The 24,089-nt window shown below is 39.3% G+C and overlaps 1 protein-coding gene and 1 long non-coding RNA gene across 2 annotated transcripts; both read left to right on the top strand.

Annotated features, from left to right (window-relative positions):
• Positions 1-806: 806 nt before the first annotated feature.
• Positions 807-5,064, top strand: LOC133346302 (uncharacterized). Its single transcript, XR_009755547.1, has 3 exons — positions 807-993; positions 2,619-2,716; positions 4,366-5,064. It is a non-coding gene; the product is annotated as an uncharacterized LOC133346302 (long non-coding RNA).
• A 156-nt stretch (positions 5,065-5,220) lies between these two features.
• On the top strand, positions 5,221-12,789 carry LOC133346481 (uncharacterized). Its single transcript, XM_061558092.1, has 2 exons — positions 5,221-5,675; positions 6,116-12,789. The coding sequence occupies exons 1-2, from the start codon at positions 5,420-5,422 to the stop codon at positions 10,246-10,248; spliced, it is 4,389 nt and encodes a 1,462-aa protein (XP_061414076.1). The 5' UTR covers positions 5,221-5,419; the 3' UTR covers positions 10,249-12,789.
• Positions 12,790-24,089: the final 11,300 nt, after the last annotated feature.

Genomic DNA, 24,089 nt, shown 5'->3' on the forward strand with positions numbered 1-24,089 from the left:
GCAATTTATGTTTCAAATAAACTTTACTTTAACAATTTTCGTTGGTTCTTTCGGTAAAGTCACGTAGATATAAAATAAAATAAATAATAATAAAAACCAAACCTCACGACGTTTGGTTTTTAATTATTTTTATGTTTATTTTATTTCTATTTACGTGACTTTACCGAAATAACCAAAGAATATGTCCGTGCAGTCACCAAAGTTTTACGTCAAAACCGTACTTTAACAAAACGCAAAATATAACGTGGTTTTCGCGGATGCGGTTTTAGGGTGGACCATGAGCTTCGTGGGAGGAGACCAAACCCGGGGAGCTTTCTGCGTTGGGGTCTTTGACCAGGTAGTAAGTAGTTATAACAAACTTTATTTGAATCTTTCTTTGGTCCTTTCGGTAAAGTCACGTAGAAAGAAATAAAATAAAATAATTAGAGTTGTGTTGTCTCTCTGCGTGCGTGTCTGTCTTTTGTCTCTCTCTCAAATTTCCTTCTAGCTGACGACGGTTGTTTGTGTTGCAATCGAAACGTCGTACTCTATTATTTAATGTATTTTCTCTCGAGTTATTCTAGTTAGAACAACTCCTAGTGGTGCCACCACGTGCCTCGTGAAAGTGAAATCCCTGGCACTGGTGGCTGATGGGCCCTGCCACCTCTGCACCGTCTCGCGATGCCCCGCCCACTCCCCCCCCCCCCCCCCCCGTTGAGAGGGGGGGGGGGGCGGATTCTTCGCTCTCTGATTGGCCAAGAGTTTTCCCGCCTTTTTAAAAATCTCTTTGGCGTCGAGCGCACTCGCGGTTTTCCCGCTGAGGAGCTTCGTTTACACAAGCAAATACTGTATATTTCTAACCAACGCGAAAGAAAACATCAAACAACCGACAATTAACGTCGACTAACACCAAGCCAGCACTGAGCGGCGTGGACAACTCACTTCGTGTGTGCGCAAGCACGACGTCTGGGCCAGTTTCCCCTCAGCCACGACTCAGAATCCACAACAACTGAGGTGTAATATCATACATTGCTGTCATAACTATTGTCTGTGTTAGCATAGTTGTGGGGGTGGTCAATTGGTGGTCCAATGTGTAACAACAATCGTTCGTGTCGTCATGGAGAATATAAGTAACATGGTATGATCAATGCCTTATTCACACATATGTACCTCCACGTTAAAACATTTTTAACACGTCCTTAAAAGTGCATCGTTTCAGGAACATTGTTTAAATTCAAGCAAACTACCGGTGTCGACGTCTCACATGGTAGTCAGGCTTCAACCAATGCTTGCGAACTGCGAGATTATAATCTTTATTTATACCGCAGGAGGAATTCGAAGAGCTATAAAGCTCTTGGTTCTTTCGGTAAAGTCACGTAGAAGGGAAATAATAAAATAATATGAAACAATAACAATTTTCACGACGTTTCCATTGCAACACAAGCAATCATCATCAGGTGTGAAATTCACAACAATATTTTTTATTTTATATTTTTATTGGTTTATATTTTTATTATTTTACTATTTCCCTTCTACGTGACTTTACCGAAAGAACCAAGAATATGAATCCCTGCAGTCACGAAAGCTTTAATTCAAAATTTACAAAGCTCTTGTTCAAGGGTGCCCCAGTAAGTAGGGGCACGGGGTAAGAACATTACAGATGTTAAGAAGTTATAGGCACGAATGCTCTTCCTTAGTCAAAGCTAAACTAAACAAATACAGCCCTACATCGGTAGGACATCTTCACTCATAAGAAATTCAGAACATCTTGTGAATGTGATCAAAGATATTAAACTTAACCCTAATGATATTCTGGTGAGTTTTGATGTGATTTCGTATTCACAAAGGTTCCAGTGAGCGAGTCACTTAAATTAATTGATACGCTGGTAAAGAATACAGGTTTACCAAAAGATATTCCGAAACTCGCTGAACATTAAATTTCGATTTAAAGCTTTCGTGACTTCAGGGATTCATCTTTCGGTAAAGTCACGTAGAAGGGAAATAATAAAATAAAAAAACAATAAAATTATTCTCACGACGTTTCGGCCACAACGCAAGCAGCCGTCCTCAGGTGAATTATTTTATTATGTTTTTATTTTTATTATTTTATTACTTCCCTTCTACGTGACTTTACCGAAAGAACCAAGAAGATGATTCGCTGAACATTGTTTGAATAACACTTTTACCTGTAGGGGCACGGGGTAAGAACGTTTCAGTGTCCAGATGTTATAGGCACGGATGCTCTTCCTTACGATATCGTTCCTTAGTCAAAGCTAAGTTATATTTGTATGCAGTATATAAGACAAAATAATCACAAGTAGTGACTAATCCCATATCTGCATTTTCCATAAATATGTAAATTCCTTTGTCAAGGCGCCCACCTCCACTAACCCAGCTTAAATATACGCTGCCAAGCTTGGTGGTGTTCATTCGGACGCTGTCTTTCCGACACCTGAGGACGGCTGCTTGCGTTGTGGCCGAAACATCGTGAGAATTGTATTTTATTATGTTTTATTTGTATTATTTTATTATTATTATTTCCCTTCTACGTGACTTTACCGAAAGAACCAAGAAGATGAATCCCTGCAGTCACGAAAGCTTTAAATCGAAAAATTGGTGTCTACCTGCTTATTTTCCAGGTACCATCACGATCGTGAGAGTACCGTATGCAACAATGACCGTGCTGTAACCTCTCTTGAACCGAGTGCGGGAGCTTCGACTCGTCACCTCTTGCAAGGTAAAGTTGTGGCGAGGAGGGAGGGGGTCACCATGCTATAAAATAATGAGAGACGTTTAATGTTTTGTTATTTTATGTAGGTACTGTACCTACATAAATGATGACTTGTGTCAATTCATGATAATACAGTGGTATGTGGTACTAACTTGGTCTTAAATTCCTACTTTACTCATGGCCTGCGTTGGTAAATGCAGAGATTATTGCGTGGTCGGTTACATTGGACCGTAGACTTGCTGTTATCTGTCCATAGTGGCTTAATATTCTTAAATGCAATACTCAGCTCTCCATCATCTCACCGAGTTTTCCCTCATCATAAAAGTTTACCTCAGTTCCTGAGACCCGTTCGTAAGTCGAATGGTTCGTCAGTCGCAACCCAATAATGCACTGAATTTAAATGCCCATACGGTCGGTGTCATAAAATTTGTTACGCGTCAACAAAAAAGGGAAGCATTGTTACAACTCATTAATAACAAAACATATTGTACATTTGCATTAGTAAGTACTATATAGTTATTAAAACATAAAATGAAGTAACATAAATAGAAAAAAAAATCAGTTTTACGTTTACTGACCTTGAATCCTGACACTGGCTTGCTTGTCCGAAGGGGCACAATGAGTCACCACAATTGCACACCACGCACGCACACACACAAATACAAAGATCTCGTGTATATCCTTAACAGACTGTTGAGGCAAGTGCTGTTAGCTAGCACCTATGAAGACCGGCATGGCACGTGAGGAGGTCGGTGGCCAAAAGTACGCGCGGCCGCCTTTGTCTCCTGAGTGGCGATGTTTACATACCGCACTAGATACTCATTTGAGGCTGAGTCGACCTAGGGGAGGCCCAGGACCGGATCAGATAATCGTCATTGGTGTTGACCATAAGCAGGAATCGTACTCGGGTCGTCAGGTTCGTAGCACAGCTTGCTAACCGCTGCTACACGACCGCTCCCCACACGCTCACTTTCACACACACGCTCACTCACTTTCATAGGCACAAATGTGCGCGCACACACAAACGCTCACTCCCCGTGCGAGGCTGACTCATTACATCTTGTGGAGGATCACTCCACTGAACAACATAGTTCCGCGCTTCAGTATGCAAGCCCAAGTTCGCGTTTTAAGTCAATGTAAAAAAATCAGGAAGCTGGTTCTTAAGTGCGGATGTTCGTAAGTCGGGCATTTGTATGTCGATAACTGGCTGTACTATCTTGATTTGAAGTTTTCGTGACTGCAGGAATCCATACTCTTTGGTTCTTTCGGTAAAGTCACGTGGGTAGAAACAATTAAACAAAACAAAAAATAACATATCACGACGTTTCGATCGCAACACAAGCGGTCGTTCTCAGGCGTAAAAAACAATCCAGCGAGAGAGCTGTTACAACAAGGTAATATAACCATGTTGTAACAGCTCTCGCTGGATTATATAACCTTGTTGTAACAGCTCTCTCGCTGGTTCAGCAGTTCCACTGCTGGATTATTTTTTCCTCCTGAGGACGACTGCTTGTGTTGCGATCGAAACGTCGTGATCATTTTTTTTACCTACGTGACTTTACTGAAATAACCAAAGAGTATACTGCCTGTACTCTTCTTCCAATGTATTTTGCTGTTAAACATGTGTTTTTCTTGCTTTTTTGTGCACATATCAGAACTATTATCTACCCGGAGCAATCAAAATGTCTACAGAAGACTGTTTAACATCACCTCACCATCAGGATGCTGATGTTTGTGATGAAGAGGACTTGATTGGACTTGCTACCACCACTTGTGATATGTCCGGTGTCTCTGGTGGATCTTCTCATGATGACCAGCAACAGCTGCACTTGAGCAATGCTAAATTTAAGGAGGAAGTTTTGAATGCTGAAGCCAGATGTCAACTCAATAGCCAAGATGCAGTCGATGACTTTTTCTGCACCAGTGAGTTTTATGAGGATGAAGAAAGTAACGAAGAAGTACATCTGATCAATTACATGAAGATGGCAGCATCGCCTATTTATGATATAATGTGTGGCGATGAGATTAATAACAGTGCAGATGATTCTGATAGTGATGCTATCTCACCATTGCCAAAATTTAATAGCTTATCTGTTTCAGCACTTAACGATTATATTGTCAGTGGTACTGGTTCCGAATCAAAACCAATTGTAGATAAACCATACCACGAGCCATCTAAGGGATGGACAACTGAAAGCTGTGCAGATGTACTAAGACATGAAGCAGCTTATGAAGCATTCAATTCATGTCACCCAAACACAAATTTCCGAGAATCTCAGGGTCCATATAAAGATGTACTCAGAAATGAAAACAATTTAATGCTGGAAAACTATGAGCAAGACAAAATTGTTGAGTTGCCTGGCATTGGTAATGAAGAGGTGTAGAGAAAATAATTTTTGTTGTACAGCCAGTCCATCCAATGCAAATCCTAAAGCAGAGAAAGGCATGCAAGATGGTGCACATTTCCAGTGACGGAAAGGTCATAAGTCAATCAACTCACTTCAGAAAAATAGTCACCCAAACACACATTTCCAAGAATCTCAGGGTCCATATAAAGATGTACTCAGAAATGAAAATAATTTATTGCTGGAAAACTATGAGCAAGACAAAATTGTTGAGTTGCCTGGCATTGGTAATGAAGAGGTTAGAGAAAATATTTTTTGTTGTACAGCCAGTCCATCCAATGCAAATCCTAAAGCAGAGAAAGGCATGCAATATGGTGCACATTTCAGTGACGGAAAGGTCATAAATAGTCAAATAAATACATCACATTGTGCCGCTGAACATGGACAAACCAAGAAGTTGGCGATGGTTGAAGAATATAAAGCCTCAAAAAATATTACATCACATATATCAGATTTGATGCAAGAGGACAGTTTAAAACCGTGCCTCCAAGATGGTATTTGTGATGTAAATGCCATACTCTCTAACACACTACCCCTAGATGTTGCAGTAATCAATACAGGTTGTTGTACGATTCAAGAGCAATCTGATATCAGAAGATGTACCAGAAATGAAAACTTTAATGCTGGAAAACTATGAGCAAGGACAAAATTGTTGAGTTGCCTGGCATTGGTAATGAAGAGGTTAGAGAAAATAATTTTTGTTTGTACAGCAGTCCATCCAATGCAAATCCTAAAGCAGAGAAAGGCATGCAATATGGTGCACATTTCAGTGACGGAAAGGTCATAAATAGTCAAATAAATACATCACATTGTGCCGCTGAACATGGAAAACCAAGAAGTTGGAGATGGTTGAAGAATATAAAGCCTCAAAAAATATCACATCACATATATCAGATTTGATGCAAGAGGACAATTTAAAACGTGCCTCAAAGATGGTATTTGTGATGTAAATGCCATACTTTCTAACACACTACCCTAGACGTTGCAGTAATCAATACAGGTTGTTGTACGATTCAAGAGCAATCTGATATTACAAAAGATGTTTTGCTTATGTATCAAAGCAAAACCAATGACTCACTTCAGAAAAATAGTATATCTTCAACTTGTGATAATTTATCTGATACGCAAGGTATGTACTCTGTTGATGATACTGCTGCAAACGTAAACATATGTGCAAGTAATGTAGTTGAAACCATTATTCAAAAACGTGTTTCAAAACAAAATGAAAAACAAACTATTCGACAAATAAGTCGAGCAGATATGACTAATTACATAGATAATTCCTTCCTTAGTCGGAAGCTTTGGAAATGCCGTCTTTGTAACAAGATCTATATGACAAAGGAAAATTTGATTACTCACATGATAACACACTGCGAAGCTGGAAAAGACAGTGGCTTTAATTTAGAAAAGTGTCCTATCGAAAAGCAATCTGTAGATGTTGAAAACAAGCCATTGCTTTTCAGTCCTAGTATAACAGGTGAAGGAGTTCATAAAAATAGTCCATGCTCATCTTGTGAGCAGATGCCTACCAAGCGGTGCACTCCAGTTCATGAAATTGCTATTTTAGAATGTCTCCCTAAACACAATGAGATAAATACATTTTCCCAATTAAATCGAGCATCTATGAACGATTACATCGACAACTCCTACATAACAAAAAAGTATGGCTGTAAGCTTTGGCAATGCCGAAAATGTGTAAAAAGATATACAACTAAGTACAATTTCGTGACTCACATGTTGACACACTCTAAAACTGGAAAATGCATTAGCTCAAATATCTTTAGTCATGAGCTTCAACAAAAAACGGAAGGTGGTGTGAAGAGTGCAATGTTGTTCAATTCCAATAAAATAAGTGAAGTCTTTCAGAAAAATAATCCCTGTTCAACTTTTGACCACTTGCCTATGGAGCAGAATTGTTCCTCTACTGAAGCATCTTCTACAAAGCCAGATCTATTTGCTCGTGGCATTGTGGATGGAGCTGTTGTTGCAGAATACGTCCCAAGACACAATGAGATCGTGACATTGTCACAATTATATGGAGCAGCTATGAACAATTACATCGAAAACTCCTACATAACCAAAAAGTATGGCCGTAAGTTTTGGCAATGCCGAATATGTGTAAAAAGATATACAAATAAGGACAATTTTGTGACTCACATGTTGACACACTCTAAAACTGGAAAATTAATTGACTTGAATTTCAAAAGTCATAAGATCCAAGAGAAAACGAAAGGTATTGTAAACCGTGCATTGTTTTTCAGTTCTAGTAAAATAAGTGAAGTCTTTCAGAAAAAGAATGCCTGTTCAACTTCTGAGCACTTGCCTATGGAGCAGAATTATTCCTCTCCTGAAGCATCTTCTACAAAGCCAGATCTGTGTGCTCGTGGCACTGTGGATGGAACTGTTGTTCCAGTGTACGTCCCAAGACACAATGGGATAATGAAATATTCCCAATTATATCGAGCAGCTATGAACAATTATATCGACAACTCCTACGTTACCAAAAAGTATGGCTGTAAGCTTTGGCAATGCAGAAAATGTGTAAAAAGATATACAACTAAGTACAATTTCGTGACTCACATGTTGACACACTCTAAAACTGGAAAATGCATTGGCTCAAATATCTTTAGTCATGAGCTTCAACAAAAAACGGAAGGTGGTGTGAAGAGTGCAATGTTGTTCAATTCCAATAAAATAAGTGAAGTCTTTCAGAAAAATGATGCCGGTTCAACTTTTGACCACTTACCTATGGAGCAGAATTGTTCCTCTACTGAAGCATCTTCTACAAAGCCAGATCTATTTGCTCGTGGCATTGTGGATGGAGCTGTTGTTGCAGAATACGTCCCAAGACACAATGAGATCGGGACATTTTCACAATTATATGGAGCAGCTATGAACAATTACATCGAAAACTCCTACATAACCAAAAAGTATGGCCGTAAGTTTTGGCAATGCCGAATATGTGTAAAAAGATATACAAATAAGGACAATTTTGTGACTCACATGTTGACACACTTTAAAACTGGAAAATTAATTGACTCGAATTTTAAAAGTCATAAGATCCAAGAGAAAACGAAAGTTATTGTAAATCGTGCATTGTTTTTCAGTTCTAGTAAAATAAGTGAAGTCTTTCAGAAAAAGAATGCCTGTTCAACTTCTGAGCACTTGCCTATGGAGCAGAATTATTCCTCTCCTGAAGCATCTTCTACAAAGCCAGATCTGTGTGCTCGTGGCACTGTGGATGGAACTGTTGTTCCAGAGTACGTCCCAAGACACAATGGGATAATGAAATATTCCCAATTATATCGAGCAGCTATGAACAATTATATCGACAACTCCTACGTTACCAAAAAGTATGGCCGTAAGCTTTGGCAATGCAGAAAATGTGTAAAAAGATATACAACTAAGTACAATTTCGTGACTCACATGTTGACACACTCTAAAACTGGAAAATGCATTGGCTCAAATATCTTTAGTCATGAGCTTCAACAAAAAACGGAAGGTGGTGTGAAGAGTGCAATGTTGTTCAATTCCAATAAAATAAGTGAAGTCTTTCAGAAAAATGATGCCGGTTCAACTTTTGACCACTTGCCTATGGAGCAGAATTGTTCCTCTACTGAAGCATCTTCTACAAAGCCAGATCTATTTGCTCGTGGCATTGTGGATGGAGCTGTTGTTGCAGAATACGTCCCAAGACACAATGAGATCGTGACATTTTCAAAATTATATGGAGCAGCTATGAACAATTACATCGAAAACTCCTACATAACCAAAAAGTATGGCCGTAAGTTTTGGCAATGCCGAATATGTGTAAAAAGATATACAAATAAGGACAATTTTGTGACTCACATGTTGACACACTCTAAAACTGGAAAATGCATTGGCTCAAATATCTTTAGTCATGAGCTTCAACAAAAAACTGAAGGTGGTGTGAAGAGTGCAGTGTTGTTCAATTCCAATAAAATAAGTGAAGTGATTCAGGAAAATAATGCCTGTTCAACTTCTGAGCACTTGCCTATGGAGCAGAATTGTTCATCGACTGAAGTATATTCTACAAAGCCAGATCTGTGTGCTCGTGGCACTGTGGATGGAACTGTTGTTCTAGTATACGTCCCAAGACACAATGAGATAATGAAATTTTCACAATTATATCGAGAAGTTATGAACAATTACATCGACAACTCCTACATGACCAAGAAGTATGGCCGTAGGTTTTGGCAATGCCGAATGTGTGTCAAAAGGTATACGACTAAGTACAATGTTGTGACTCACATGTTGACACACTCCAAAACTGGAAAATTCATTGACTCGAATTTCAAAAGTCATAAGATCCAAGAGAAAACGGAAGGTGTTGTAAACCGTGCATTGTTTTTCAGTTCTAGTAAAATAAGTGAGGTGCTTCAGGAAAATAATGCCTGTTCAACTTCTGAGCACTTGCCTATCGAGCAGAATTGTTCCTCTCCTGAAGCATCTTCTACAAACCCAGATCTGTGTGCTCATGGCACTGTGGATGGAATTATCATTCCAGAATATGTCCCAAGACACAATGCGATCGTGACATTTTCACAATTATATCGAGCAGCTATGAACAATTACATCGACAATTCCTACATAACCAAAAAGTATGGCCGTAAGCTTTGGCAATGCCGAATATGTGTAAAAAGATATACAACTAAGTACAATTTTGTGACTCATATGTTGACACACTCTGAAACTGGAAAATTAATTGACTCGAATTTCAAAAGTCATAAGATCCAAGAGAAAACGGAAGGTGTTGTAAACCGTGCATTGTTTTTCAGTTCTAGTAAAATAAGTGAAATCTTTCAGAAAAAGAATGCCTGTTCAACTTCTGAGCACTTGCCTATGGAGCAGAATTGTTCCTCTACTGAAGCATCTTCTACAAACCCAGATTTGTGTGCTCGTGACACTGTGGAAGGAACTGTTCCAGTATACGTCCCAAGACACAATGAGATAATGACATTTTCACAATTATATCGAGCAGCTATGAACAATTACATCGACAACTCCTACATAACCAAAAAGTATGGCCGTAGGTTTTGGCAATGTCGAAAGTGTGCCAAAAGGTATACGACTAAGTACAATTTTGTGACTCACATGTTGACACACTCCTAAACTGCAAAATTAATTTCCTCGAATTTCAAAAGTCATAAGATCCTAGAGAAAACGGAAGGTATTGTAAACCGTGCATTGTTTTTTAGTTCTAGTAAAATAAGTAAAGTGCTTCAGAAAAAGAATGCCTGTTCAACTTCTGCAGCACTTGCCTATCGAGCATAATTGTTCCTCTCCTGAAGCATCTTCTACAAACCCAGATCTGTGTGCTCATGGCACTGTGGATGGAACTGTTGTTCCAGAATACGTCCCAAGACACAATGGGATAATGAATTTTTCACAATTATATCGAGCAGTTATGAACAATTACATCGACAGCTCCTACATAACCAAAACGTATGGCCGTAGGTTTTGGCAATGCCGAATGTGTGTCAAAAGGTATACGAATAAGTACAATTTTGTAACTCACGTGTCAACACACTCCAAAACTGGAAAATCCCTTGGCTCGAATTTCCAAAGACATAAGATTCAAGAATAAACGGAAGGTGGTGTGAGCAGTGCATTGTTTTTCAATTCCGGTGAAATTAGTGAAGTGCTTCAGGAAAATAATGCCTGTTCAACTTCTGAGCACTTGCTTATAGAGCAGAATTGTTCCTCTCCTGACGCATCTTCTACAAACCCAGATCTGTGCGCTATTGGCACTGTGCTTGAAACTGTTATTCAAGAATATGTCCCAAGACACAGTAAGATAATGACATTCACACTTATATTGAACAGCTATGAACAATTACATCGATAACTCCTACAAAACCAAAAAATATAGCCGTAAGTCTTGGAAATGCTGAATGTGTGTCAAAAGGTATACGACTAAGTACAATTTCGTGACTTATGTTAAGACACTCTGAAAATGAAAAATTAATTGGCTCCAATGTTAAAAGTCAAAAGATCCATGAGCAGACAGGTGAAGTGCTTCATAAAAATATTGCATGCAAAAACTTTGATAAGTTGTTGGCTGATCAACATTTTTCCACTGAATTATCTTCCAGAAACAAAGATTTTTGTGCAAATAGTAAAATGTATGGAATTATAAAAGAACACCATTCATTTGGTCAGATGAGTGAAAGAAATGTACAATTACATAGATGATTCCTACAAAGGAATCACAGTGTTTGGTAAAAATATTTGGCGATGCCATATTTGTGATAAAAGCTACATATCCAAGTACAATTTGGTGACTCAAGTTCACTCATCAATTCTAGAAAAAAATGTTCAAAGGGTAAAAAGCAGTTTTCTATGCACTTTGCCTTGACAAGACACTTTCAGAACAAGTGTCGCACTCTCTAATACAATTGCAAAGTCTGTGAAAAGGCCTTTTCAAGTCGATGGATGCTCTCCCATCACCTGGCTACATATAGATGTAGCCAGGTGATGGATTCGCGAGGGTTACGTTTTTTAAAACGCTCGCTTAAAACATCGGGGAGGAATGGTGAATGTTCCGTACAATAAATACAGATTAAATTATAAAGAACAATGGTTTGTATTACCTTTGATGAGAGAGGAAAGTGCAGATGCAATTTCTTCTCTCATTGGAGCAATTAACAAGCAAGTATGTATAAAGTAAAATGCACAATAGCGAGTTCAGAGGATCTTTAAGGTAGTATATATTCGTGGTACACGGGATTTCTGCGGGACTAAGAACAAAGTTGGCAGCCAAGGGGGTGCCTCATCTTCGCAGACAGTTTCAATTTAAAAATTCTGTGCGCACCTCCCTGGTGTCGATGGTCTGGCAGATACACTCGCAAATACTGGAGTCCAGCCAGTCGCGAATAGGGAATTAGTATGCATTAAATTACTCTAATCCAGAACGTGTGAATAGTGACGGTTTGCTGTATTGCATTGGCAGCTCATGGCTCCCGTGTTCTGGTCTCAGGTGAATTGCACAGGTGGATGAATTTATAATTGGAAAGGGAAAGCAATGCTTAAGAATGCACAATTACACCAGTTCTCCAGGGAAGGTGCGTTAAATCCACATGCTCATATGGTGGGAGACAATCCGGACACCTGTATAGTTAGCATGTTTTCCGTTCTCACGTGGATTTTTCTCATGATCCTCTAGTTTGTATCTCCACATTTAGAATCCACGTGCATTTAGAGTATTTGGCTGCGATAAATTTCCACACGATAAGCCACTTCGTTGAGCTGGCATTTGTGGCCAGGTCACTTCTAAAAAAGCTATATAGCTCAGTGAGCCTTACCTGGTAAAATATTTTTGTAATAGTTTAATAGATTTCCAATACTATCACCACGAGCCTCCAATGCTATATCATCCATGGGCTAGATCAGAAATTGGTACGATGTAAGATAGCAAAACTTTTAGTCATATTAATTTATGTACAGGGGTAATACGAGTAAATTATTTTTTATAACCCACTCATTTCAAATTGTTATCACTTAATTCACTTGTTGGCTGCAAATAAATGGCAATCACTAAAGTTATGCCAGCTCAGGTGGTAGTGAAAAATAATATATCTGGTGTGGGTTGATATATAAGACAGTCCAAACATGAAAATGTAAGAGTAAAAAAAGCAAATCTTACTTGCAGAATTTGTTGTTTTGAAGAGACACTGAATTTGACTTGTCTTTTTTAAAGTATGCACATTAAAATAAAATTTTCTGTATTTACTAATTTTCACAATGTAATATAGTTCAAAAGCTACTGTGTTTTCATTGATTTTCCATGACCAATGTTCTCACTTGAGATGTGGATTGTGTTCATTATGTTCATGTGGCCACAACGTGCACCTAGCCTGGCACAATGTCTGGTGACGTCACTGCTACTTAGCGGAGAACAGCAGTTGTTATATTTCATGTTTTATTCCTGATTAGAATTGTATAATTAAATATGGGAATTAAAACATTTTTAAATTACAAACTGGGAGTGCGATGGTTATTTTTAATATTGTTTCCTATACTGTATACACTACACTTTATTCAAGCTTTATTATAAGTTGTTGACATTTCCTTAAGATGCTGTTATGCAATCATAATGTTCTCACATATTGAGACTTTTTATAATGGCACTGAGCAATTATTTTGGGGTATTTTTGTTGCAAATCTTGTTGCTTTATCAGCCAGTTTCAAAATAATCATACAGCAATCAATCTCTGGCACGTGTAAGGGAATAATGCTTTGTGAGGAACAGGGTCACCAGTCAGACATATCGTTGGTTACTATGGCTTGTGTTCTGTCTAGCCTCATCAATCGCTCGCGAAGGTGTGACCAGTGTGCCATAATATTCTAACAACATGGAGCACAGTTTCAAATGATGCCAATACATAATCATCAACACAAAACACTCGAGTATGAAACTGGGTGTGTAAATAAATCAAGGGTCACATGTTATTAGCTATATTTCCACTGGATGGCAGTCTTTTTACTTACCAGGATGGGTGGATTCTTACCATATCCTTACCTGCTACAAATAATACGGTACTGCCATAGCCTCTTGTGCGGGTAGAAAATATCAGCTTTCAAAAACCACACGATCTAATACATCTTTACACAAGGAAGGCATTACAGTAATGGCGTTTGTAATGTAACACATTACTGTAATACCCTTTCACGAAATGTCTTATGGCCTAAATTGGGCGTGAAAGGATATTCTTATTGTAAAATCTTCCATGACATGGCATGTATAATTATAAACCTGAAATATATCTTTTAATGGCTAAAGATGTGTAACAGTCTACAATGCTCGATGGTTATTTAAAAAAATAAGTATGACATGTAAAAAATCGTTAATGAGATCAGTTACAGAAAAAAATGTTTTACATTGGTATAATCTGTCAGCAGAATACACAATGCATGTATTATAGTAGCACTGATAATTGGTTCTTTACCCTTCTATCTGGCAACAAAACTGACACCTTTTTGCAAGGAGTCATGTTTGCATAGACCGCAATACCTGCAGTCATAATACAAACAAAAGAACATAACTCTGATAATGTGCACCGTCCTTGAAGTTGATTGGTCCACACCCGAGACAGCTTTCCTTCGAGCCTAGTCTCATATGGGTTGGACCAGATGACGCCAAAAGGCGCACAACTCAAGGACAATGCACCATCAGAGTATGAGAGCTCGGGGCAAGCATCTACACTATGGGGACCTCATTTGCCAGTAAAAATATGATAATTGATTCTTTACCCTTCTATCTGGCAACAAAACTGACACCTTTTTGCAAGGAGGCGGCCCTCTGGCTGCCGTGCGTATTGAGCCAGAGGGCCGCCGTCCACGCGGACGTCCGAAGAAGCGATGGATGGACCGAATAAAGGAAGACATGAAGACGGTCAACGCATCCCCTGAAGATGCCCTGGACCGAGCCAAATGGAGAAGACAATGCCGAAAAGCGGACCCTGCGCCACAGCGGGAACAACGCTAGGAAGAAGAATCTGACCTGACCAAGGAGAAGAAAGAGCAAATGCTACGAGATACAAACACTACTCTAACCAATGTTGTCAACACACTGCAGAATGAAGGCTTTTTCACGCCGTGTCAGTCATGACCATACTTAACTTTTATTGTAGTGATGGATTAGTGCAGTGGGAAACTCAGGGTGTATTCATATATTGTTCACCAGAGTTATTATACATGGCTTGGGCATCAAACTCGGGTCACAAGGTGCATGGCACAGTGGAACTGACTCCATGCCAATTAAAGCACATAGTGACAGGAAGTCGGCCAAGAAAGCTGCAAATATATTTTATCTGTTGTGATAAGAAATATGGTTATTTTGGGATCCATTAGATCCAAGCAAATAATCTAATTTAAATTAAGTTTACAGTAAAAACAACTTGGGGTGGATTGGTGGCATAGTGGTTCGTGTACTGCACTATGAACCTAGCGACCCAAGTTTCATTCCCTGCCATGGCTAACATCAGTGAACTGGTCCAACCTGTACTGACCAGTGTGGTGAAGTATGGTCAAACACCCCCCCCCCCCCCCACCATGACCAACAGTGAGAGGAGGCTGTAAATTATACAGCAATACAGCACTATATTTCATGACTTGGTTTTCCTTTGTCAGGTTACCTACACAACATGAACTCTCAAACACATGGGGTAGGCAACATTCAGGGCAGCACACAACTGTAATTGACAACTCGGAACAAACCATATTTATTTGGACAGCGCTAAAAGGCTGGACCTAGGTAATTGGGAAGAGATGTGGGAAGCGCATGAGTAAATGTGACCTCATCTCAAGGTGACCCTCGGCGCCAATTACGATTTCTATCGAGGGCGAAGCCGATGACGTGCAGTGCGCTCGCGCGGCCCATCTGTGTCACTGTATCAGAGGATGTCAGGCTCCCAACAACACTGCCGCCATCTATTTTGGAACAGCAGCAGCTCACTCCAACAATGCTACACTCTCCCAGCCCCATCCATACCCTGGCTATTTCAATTAGCTTCATTTTTTAAATGCTGAGCTAGTACGAAACATTCCGGCATTATTGTACATAGTGCACTACTGTACATCTTAAGCTACAGTAAAAAAAATATCCATTAGCATTGATGAACAAATTGAATCAGTCCCCGCTGTGGCTTTGTGGTACGTTGATAAAAGCTCCATTCCGATGTTGCCAAGCAAAAGGCTCATAATATAATTTACAATAATCTGTTTAGAAAATAATAAAGCATAGCAGTGCTCTGTTACTGCAGGAAGAGCATCCCATGATTCTGTCGATTAGCCTTAAATTACCAGCCATGTCATTGATGGAACAAATAGGTTAACTCTCTATCAAAGTGCATCTGCAGTAATGTATACATGTGAGATGCAATTAATTCTTTAAATAGCTGTGTTAGCTAAAGGAAAAGCCTCAATGAATGATTTGTATAGGGGGAACCTCTGTTACTGTTGCCATGCCACAAGTAGGTCACTCAGCAGAAAGACCAACGAAACTGAAATTAAGTCCACATATAGATATGCACTATGCTTACATTTGGGTGCCTTGGTACGAAAGGGGTTAATGAAGTTACAACCAATTACACACATTCCTCACGAGCAAATAATAAAAAAAAGATGTTACTTCCATCTCATTTCCTTTGACTCTTTCGAGTAAGAAAGGAATTAGACTCCTACAAGTTTTTATCAGCAATCCTTTGTTCATTTATTGTACTGGGACCTCAATAAGTCTATTTAGCATTGCATAAAGCAGATGTGGCTAGCTTTATTAGATGAGGCACTTTTTTATTGTGATACAACACCAGATGATTTTGGTATATATTTAGGGTTTACCGCACCACAATATTGAGATTATTATGCACTTGAAGTATTCATTTTGACGAGGGAATTTCAATGTTTGTTCTGAGACTTGAGTTTAAGTAAATCTCAGTGGCATTGATGGCTTATGAGTCTTAATACTAAGAACGTCCCAGAATTGTATGGGTTTCTTCAAAGACATTGCACCGTAAAAATCCGGATTTCCATAATCGCTCAAGAACATGTATTAGAAAAAAGTAAGTGGCTACTACGAGCATGCAGACGGGACCACTGAGAGCATGACACTGACGTTTGTGGGTATTACATCGCATGCAAATTTTTAAGAATCCAGTCCTACACTAGCTCTGGTGGAGTGGATGAAGCGGTAGCGCAGTAGTCATTACACATTGCTGTAAACCCAGCATATATTATCAGATGCATATATTATCATAGTATGTTTTTTGTTTGCATTCTGACCACAAGTATTGTGGTTAATGCAGACATGATTCCTTGTAAAAGGTTTCAGTTTGGTGTTTTAACATCTGAACACCTGCTTTGTTGCCATAAAAAAGGGGAAAACCTATTCTCAGACTCTTGACTATTTAGTCTTTTTTTAGCGTTAATTCAATCAATTGTGCAATAAAGGCTAATTGCATTGCGGTTCATTTGTTCGCCTTAGACGAAGTATGCATAATCAAAATCAGGTTTCACGGTAAGAGTGATTGATTATTACATTGCAATATTTGGACAAATCCCTTTTATGTTTTAAATCCTTCATCCTTTTTACGGACGGCAGCCTTTAGGAGGTGGAACAGATTGTGAAACTGCATTCGTGGATTGCACCATTATTTAAATGTACCATCACTATGAAATGTATTGCACAGATAGTGATTTTGTCTTGGCCAAATACTGTTTAAAAAAAAATTCACACTCACCATCTGGAGGCCTTCATCCAGGAATGGATAGACAAGGGGCCGTAAATATTTATTTATATTTAAACATTCCTGACATATAGGATAGAAATCTTTACCCTTTAGATGACACTAAGCACCAAAGCTGCGTAAGAACTTGCATCCCTGAAGCCAATTTATGCAAATCGGTACTACATTTGTTCCAATTCACAGATGTTTTTTCCTCTCTGCTTTGAACATGCGTAACGTACCTCAACCGATATAAAACCCTCAGAGCAAGGGTGATAATCCTTAATCTAACTTCTGCAGACGTACATTGTAGCTACCAGCGTGAACTGCTAATGAAAAGGGGCTGCACAGTAGTGGACAAATAATGCTCTTTACGTCTGAATTGTTTGCAATTTTTACATGAATCACCTCTTCTGGCAAAGCAAAAATACAAGTTCCAAGGTGTGGTCTTTAATTTTTTCAGAATGACATTACTATCATAATATTCCCCGAAACACTGCGGGGTTGTGTTACAACGTGGGCAGCAGTGCAGTAAAATTAATTGTTGTACCGTACTATGCTTCAATGTATGTATATGCTTCCTGCCTTTACCCTGAACCGACTAGATGGTAGAGTATGGTCAAGTAAGTTCCATGACGTCGCACGGCGTGGGGAGGCCCTCATTCAGCAGTGGATTGACAAAAAAAACTACATCTGGTTACTCTGCAGCAAGTCTCAACAGCAGACGATTAAATCTGCATAGTTCCTCAAATCCATCTCAAAAGCACCGTTATTACAAGTGTGCCACTATATCATATTTTGTCAGTAAAAAAAATCATACTGTTAATGTTGGATTTTTTTTTATTAAAGGTTATTCAGCATCGCGGCTAGCACACGCCAAAGCTGAAGACGTGTTAAGAAAAGGTGACCTTTTCCAAACGGCTTGTCTGATTTTTTTTCTTCATCGCCGTGGCAAACATTGAACACGGCTTTTTTTAATCTGTCTCGCGCAGATGAGCGATACCGCCTTAGGGTTTTAAACGCATTCAGACTCAGGCAAACCACAGGATGTTACGCTCAGATGTGGTTTATTTGTGATTTACCAATAAAAGAAGATTACACGATAGTCTAGACTCGAGACGACTGTGAAGGCAGAATTTTTATGACCAATTTAAGATATTTAACATCGTAATGGTTTATTCTTTCGTTATATAATCCATTTGTGGTCATTTATTGTCCAGTACAATTATTGCTCTTCACTATATATTATATTTAAATAGCTTTTTCCCATTAATAAAGCATTGAGCATTGTAAAAAAACGGTATAGTGGTAATTGGTATGTCCCTTTAGGCAGTTGGTTTACCTAAAATACACAGCTCATAACAACTAATACATACTACGTGTTAAAATATATCCTGTGGTCCAGTTTTGGTCTTTGATGATCAAAATGTCATACTTTGTGCTGCACATAACTAAAACAACGAGGCAGCATATATTTAGGACGGTTTCAATGATAATGGTTTTATTTTAAACAGCCACACAGTGTAAAATTGTTATAGTTTAACCAAACAGTAAAAAAATTGTAAAATAAATTTACCTTTCATATAATATCCATTGACTGGTATTTTATTATAAGGTTAAAAACAGCTTACCCTCCTGCTATCAACAAAAAGTCACCAAATATACAAATATTGTAAAATGTGCAGTGACTTGGAATGAGTCACTGGAGCACGTTGGGAGATTGGTAGACAATCTAATTAGGGGTAACAGCCCGTTCAACCAGTTGCACCTGTGGGCAAGGCACGGATCCATCTGGGGGATACAGAGGGGTGCGGGCCGAGGGCGGAGCCTGGCCACGCTGGGCAGAATAAAAGACGAGCCCCGACTCATAGTTGGGGCTGCTGCGATCTGGAGTTGTGATTTTCACCCTCTTCAAGCTGTGGGTCTGGCAGCATGTTGGCTGTCCCGACCCGGTGTGTGGTCTGTGAATTATCACACTACAAATGTAGCTAACAGACATTTATCTAGTCCCTTCAAAATAATATTTACAACCAACAAGGCAATAAGAACATATGAAACAATGCACTTATGCATTTTTTATGCTTTTGGTCTTTTGGGAAAATTGAAAGTTGCCACATTGGCAATGCTTGTGAATGTGGATTTATGGGAAGTAGGGAATAAGTATACCTTTTAGAACTGGTAATTGTTTAAATTTGGACCTAACTTTCGTGACTGCATGAATTTATATTCTATGGTTCTTTCTGTAAAGTCATCTATATAGAAATAATAATAATAAAAATTATAAAGTGAATAAAAATATCATGACGTTTCGATCGCAACACAAGCGGTCGTTATCAAGAACAGGAAGGTTAGCCACTGAGGGCAAGCTGTTTATAAAGGTTTCGAGATGGGCGGGGCAGCTAATGTTAATGTAGGAGAAAGCTCCGACACCGGCAGTAGGTCTACACCAATCAAAGCATTGCACCTTGTTCCACACACCCACACTGCTGATGGTGGAGGTTCACAAGAAAACACAAATCAAGTCATGACCCAAAGTGGTTGATTACATCTTTCCAATGATTGCTCAGTCTATATATATGGATGGCTTCATGAACAAATCTTTGTTGATAGCCAGTAGGCATGCAAAGTACCATCGTCTTAGATAAATCAATTTCGTGTGAGCCAGCCGAATTAAAATAATGATCAGCCACGGCTCATCATTATTTATGTTCACGGACACGGTCCGAGACATGTCGCTTAGTTTCCCCAATGTAACTGCTGCCGTAGATACAGCTTAAATCTTGACTTAAAGCTTTCGTGACTGCAGGAATTAATATTCGTTGGGTCTTTCGGTAAAGCCACGTAGATAGAAAAAAATAATAACAATATCACGACGTTTCGATCACAAGACAAGCAATCGTCATCAGGTGAGCCTGATGACCATTGAATATAGATGCAGCTTAGTTTGTAGATGCCAGGATATTACATGTCAGGAATCTTTAGTCTTTCAGAGAAGGGATCAGATCACGAATTTTATGTGCTGTGTTAAATCGGACCTGGATCTTGTGTTTGTTCATGATTTTGGAAATATTTTTGGTTACCCCTGCTATGTATGGCAGGATGGATGGTGGTGGGAATCAGGTTTTAGGTAGGCGTCAGTATGGGTTACTTTACTGTAGACAAAATGGCTCATTGAGCCATCTAGTCTCTTTTTTTATTAGGACATCCAAGAAAAGTAACATGCCATCCTTTTCTACCTCCATGGTGAATTTGATGGCTGGGTGTATGGAATTGATGTGGTTGAGGAATTGATTTATAGCCGGTCGTCCATGTGGCCAGATGACAAACGTGTCATCTACGTACCTCTTCCACAGGAACGGGCAAAGAGTGGATGCATGGATGGCGTCCATCTCAAATTTTCCCATGAAAATATTGGCTACAACTGGAGATAAGGGAGAACCCATTGGAGTGCCTTCAGTTTGTTTGTAGAATGTTCCATTCCAGGTGAAGTATGTGTTGGCGAGGCAGTGTCTCACCATGCCCGGTACATCAGCATTCAATCCTTGTTGGGCCAAATCTTCAATGATTGCAATGGTGAACAAAGATACTACATCTAAACTGACGAGTAAATCACCTGCGGACAGTGAGATGTCTTTAATTGACGATACCAGGTAGGCTGAGTTAAGTACAGAAGAGGTGGTCTTACCAGTGAATGGCTGTAAGGTCTCAGGCAGATATCAGGCCAGTTTGTAGGTGGGTGAGCCAATGGTGGAGACGATGGGACGAAGAGGTGTACCTTCTTTATGGATTTTTGGTATGCCATATAATCTGGGTGGTCTAGCAGCAGAAGGTTTTAAGTTAAACCGTTTGGTCTGTTCAATTAATGGAGCTGAATCAGTGATAATATTGTTAGTTTTTGTATAAGGTTGTTGGTGGGATCTCTAAAATTTTGTGTAGCTACCATCATTAAGCAGATCCTGAATGTTGTTATTGTACGTAGTTTTATCCATGATAACAGTGCCATTGGCCTTGTCGGCTGAGAGGATGACGATATCATCCCTCTTTTTCAATTGAGATAACTCAAAACGCGCATCCTTACTGATGTTGCTGACTGGTATCTGAGCGATTTTAGGGTTGCAGCAATTTCAGATTTTGCCGCGATGTGTCCCACTTTATTTGTATTATTTTACTTGTTATGTGTTTCTATTTACGTGACTTTGCCGAAAGAACCATAGAATACGGTAATTGTTTGTCAACGTTATAAGGCATCTTCTTTGATTGAATAGAGCACTGATACAGAATGACCCTCAAGTACAATTCTATACAAGTGCAAATAATATAATACGTACATGCATTTCATTACATGCATGGTTAACTGACAATTTATATTCATGTAAGCAAACGCATAATGTTCGCTAATCAGCAGTGTGCTGCATTAACGCTTAAACAAATGAAAAACATACTGTACAGGTATCGGCAATTTCAAAACAGGACTGTCACATTCTGGGAAGGATTTTCTCCTGTTACAAATTGTGCAAGACAGCTAAAAATCTTTGTTTATTCATACATTTACTCAGAAATGATTGCAGTCAAGCCATCAATAAAGTGATAAAAAAATTTTTACTGCCATACACAACGCAATAAAAGGTACCTGTGTCGAGGTCTTAACATATGACATGGTGTAATTCATCAACACTGTTCCACCTTGTATGCAGCAAAATGAACGACCTCAAAATATTCGTTATTACATTTATGCTTGCTTACCCAGGAAAGCCTGACCGAGTCTCAAGACTCTTTTAAGACAGTCCTGCCAAATGTCACAGTCGTGATTGATGTTGATGTTTGTAATCCCAACTGAGTATTTTTTCAGCATAAGGATGTTTGGCCAATATCAGCAGAGAAATCGATGGAATCCCATATAGAACAAAAAGGTGCCCAAGTCAGGAATCAAATCTAGGCGTTTCTTGTTGTGATACACAAGTGTTATCTACTGCATCACCATGCCTTCCATTAAGATGCACGTTACATTTCGATTTAAAGCTTTCGTGACTGCAGGGGTTCATCTTCTTGGTTCTTTCGGTAAAGTCACGTGACTTTACCGAAAGAACCAAGAAGATGCACGTTACAATTCCTTTACAAGGGAGTACTTGTTTGGAATAAAGAAATATAGACAAACTTTTGGATATTTTTCAATTATGCTCAGAACTCACCTTTTGGCAAGCGTGCATGCCAGTGGAAAATTAGGCACAACCATTAAACCACAAGGTAGCATGCCTTACAATTGCGCTCAAGATAATGAAACCTGTCCTGGAAATCCCCACGTTCGAATGGTGAATGTTGAGGACAGCCTGGCCCACTTGCTACCTTGCCATATGTGCCATTGATTCACTGAGACAAGCTGATATAACAGCATATTCCTCACTAGAATGGGCACATCTGAGCTGCCACTAATTCATGCATCTGTCCCCGTGGCGATTTGCCTTGGGTCAGGCATTTTCTTTTTGGATTAAAAAAAATTCCGCTTGACCTTTACATCTCAAATTGGGTTATTGGTCATGTGTTGCCACAGCCCCAGGGCAGTACCAGCAGTTTGGCAATAGTAGTTCTGCCCACCCCCTGTTGAGAAACAGTGAACGGCAGCCAGCTGTGAGTTAATGGTGCTTATTAATGGCATCACCAATAGATTTCCTTCTTGAGCATCAATCCTGACAAATAGTCATTACGCTGGCCCATTTCAGAGATATAGTGTAGGACAATTCTCGTGTTAAGTACTGTATTACATATATACTGAGGCCTGCCAAATGCATGTGCAATTTCTATCACTGGCTCAGCACTTGTTAATGAGCACAGTTCCATCGCAAGCCTTCTTCTACACACTGTGAATTTGTAGCTATACAGGTGAGGCGAATTAAGTAATTTTAGACTGCTGAGATTGAAACGTCTCACTTGTTACAAAAAGGCCGATGCCGCTGCATTTGGACGTTATTAAGTCAAACCGTTGTAATTGGTAATTTAGTTCAAAGTCTCAACCTGCGACAAGGGGAGTATTGATTCAGCAATTAAATCGATTATTGTGCTCATGATGTACGAACTGAATGGTGCGTGTAAGAAGCAATTATTGTAATACTCATGTAGCCGTATTTCATGGAGGCGATACACCCACGCTTCTGTGCAAGATTCATGGATTCATGGATTGTCTGCTGATTTTGTGCATTTCAATTAATCGCTGCCACCTTGTCAGGGCCCCTTGGGAATGAGTTGTGAATCTGTATGGTGTATTGTGGCGATGTACATATTATTACCGTTATAATTTCTCGACATGGAACAATGCATCCAGCATTATAACAAAAGCAGTAATTAACCACTTCACAACTCCGCCTCCCCCGCTGCCCTTCCTGGCTCCTCCCCCCTTAAACACTATATAAGGTACAGATATTTTGCTGTGACGGTCTCACCTGAAGACGGAAGCTTGTGTTGCCTCCGAAACGTCGTGATTTTTATTGTTTTATTTTTTATTAATTTTACCTACGTGACTTTACAGAAAGAACTAAGAGTACGTGCATGTAACTGTACGCATGAGATTTGATTATCTTTAATTCGTCATCATCATCATCATCAGCCATGATCGCGCCGTCATTTAACCGTTTCGTGACGTAGCAATCCATCCAGCACAAGGACTCATGTCATCTGTACATGTACCGTTCTTGTTATTGCTTTACTGGTGTAATTGCCCGTCATCTGACGGGTATT

This window comes from Lethenteron reissneri, chromosome 24, assembly GCF_015708825.2.
Source record: "Lethenteron reissneri isolate LAM-NWPU_2019-01 chromosome 24, ASM1570882v1, whole genome shotgun sequence".
Taxonomy (NCBI): domain Eukaryota; kingdom Metazoa; phylum Chordata; class Hyperoartia; order Petromyzontiformes; family Petromyzontidae; genus Lethenteron; species Lethenteron reissneri.

Excerpts from the sequence above, each read along its gene's own strand:
- LOC133346481 (XM_061558092.1), top strand. The coding sequence starts at position 5,420 with ATGCAATATGGTGCACATTTCAGTGACGGAAAGGTCATAAATAGTCAA. Across the intron at positions 5,676-6,115 it reads TGTTGCAGTAATCAATACAG|GTTGTTGTACGATTCAAGAG; the intron begins GTTGTTGTACGA and ends TAATCAATACAG.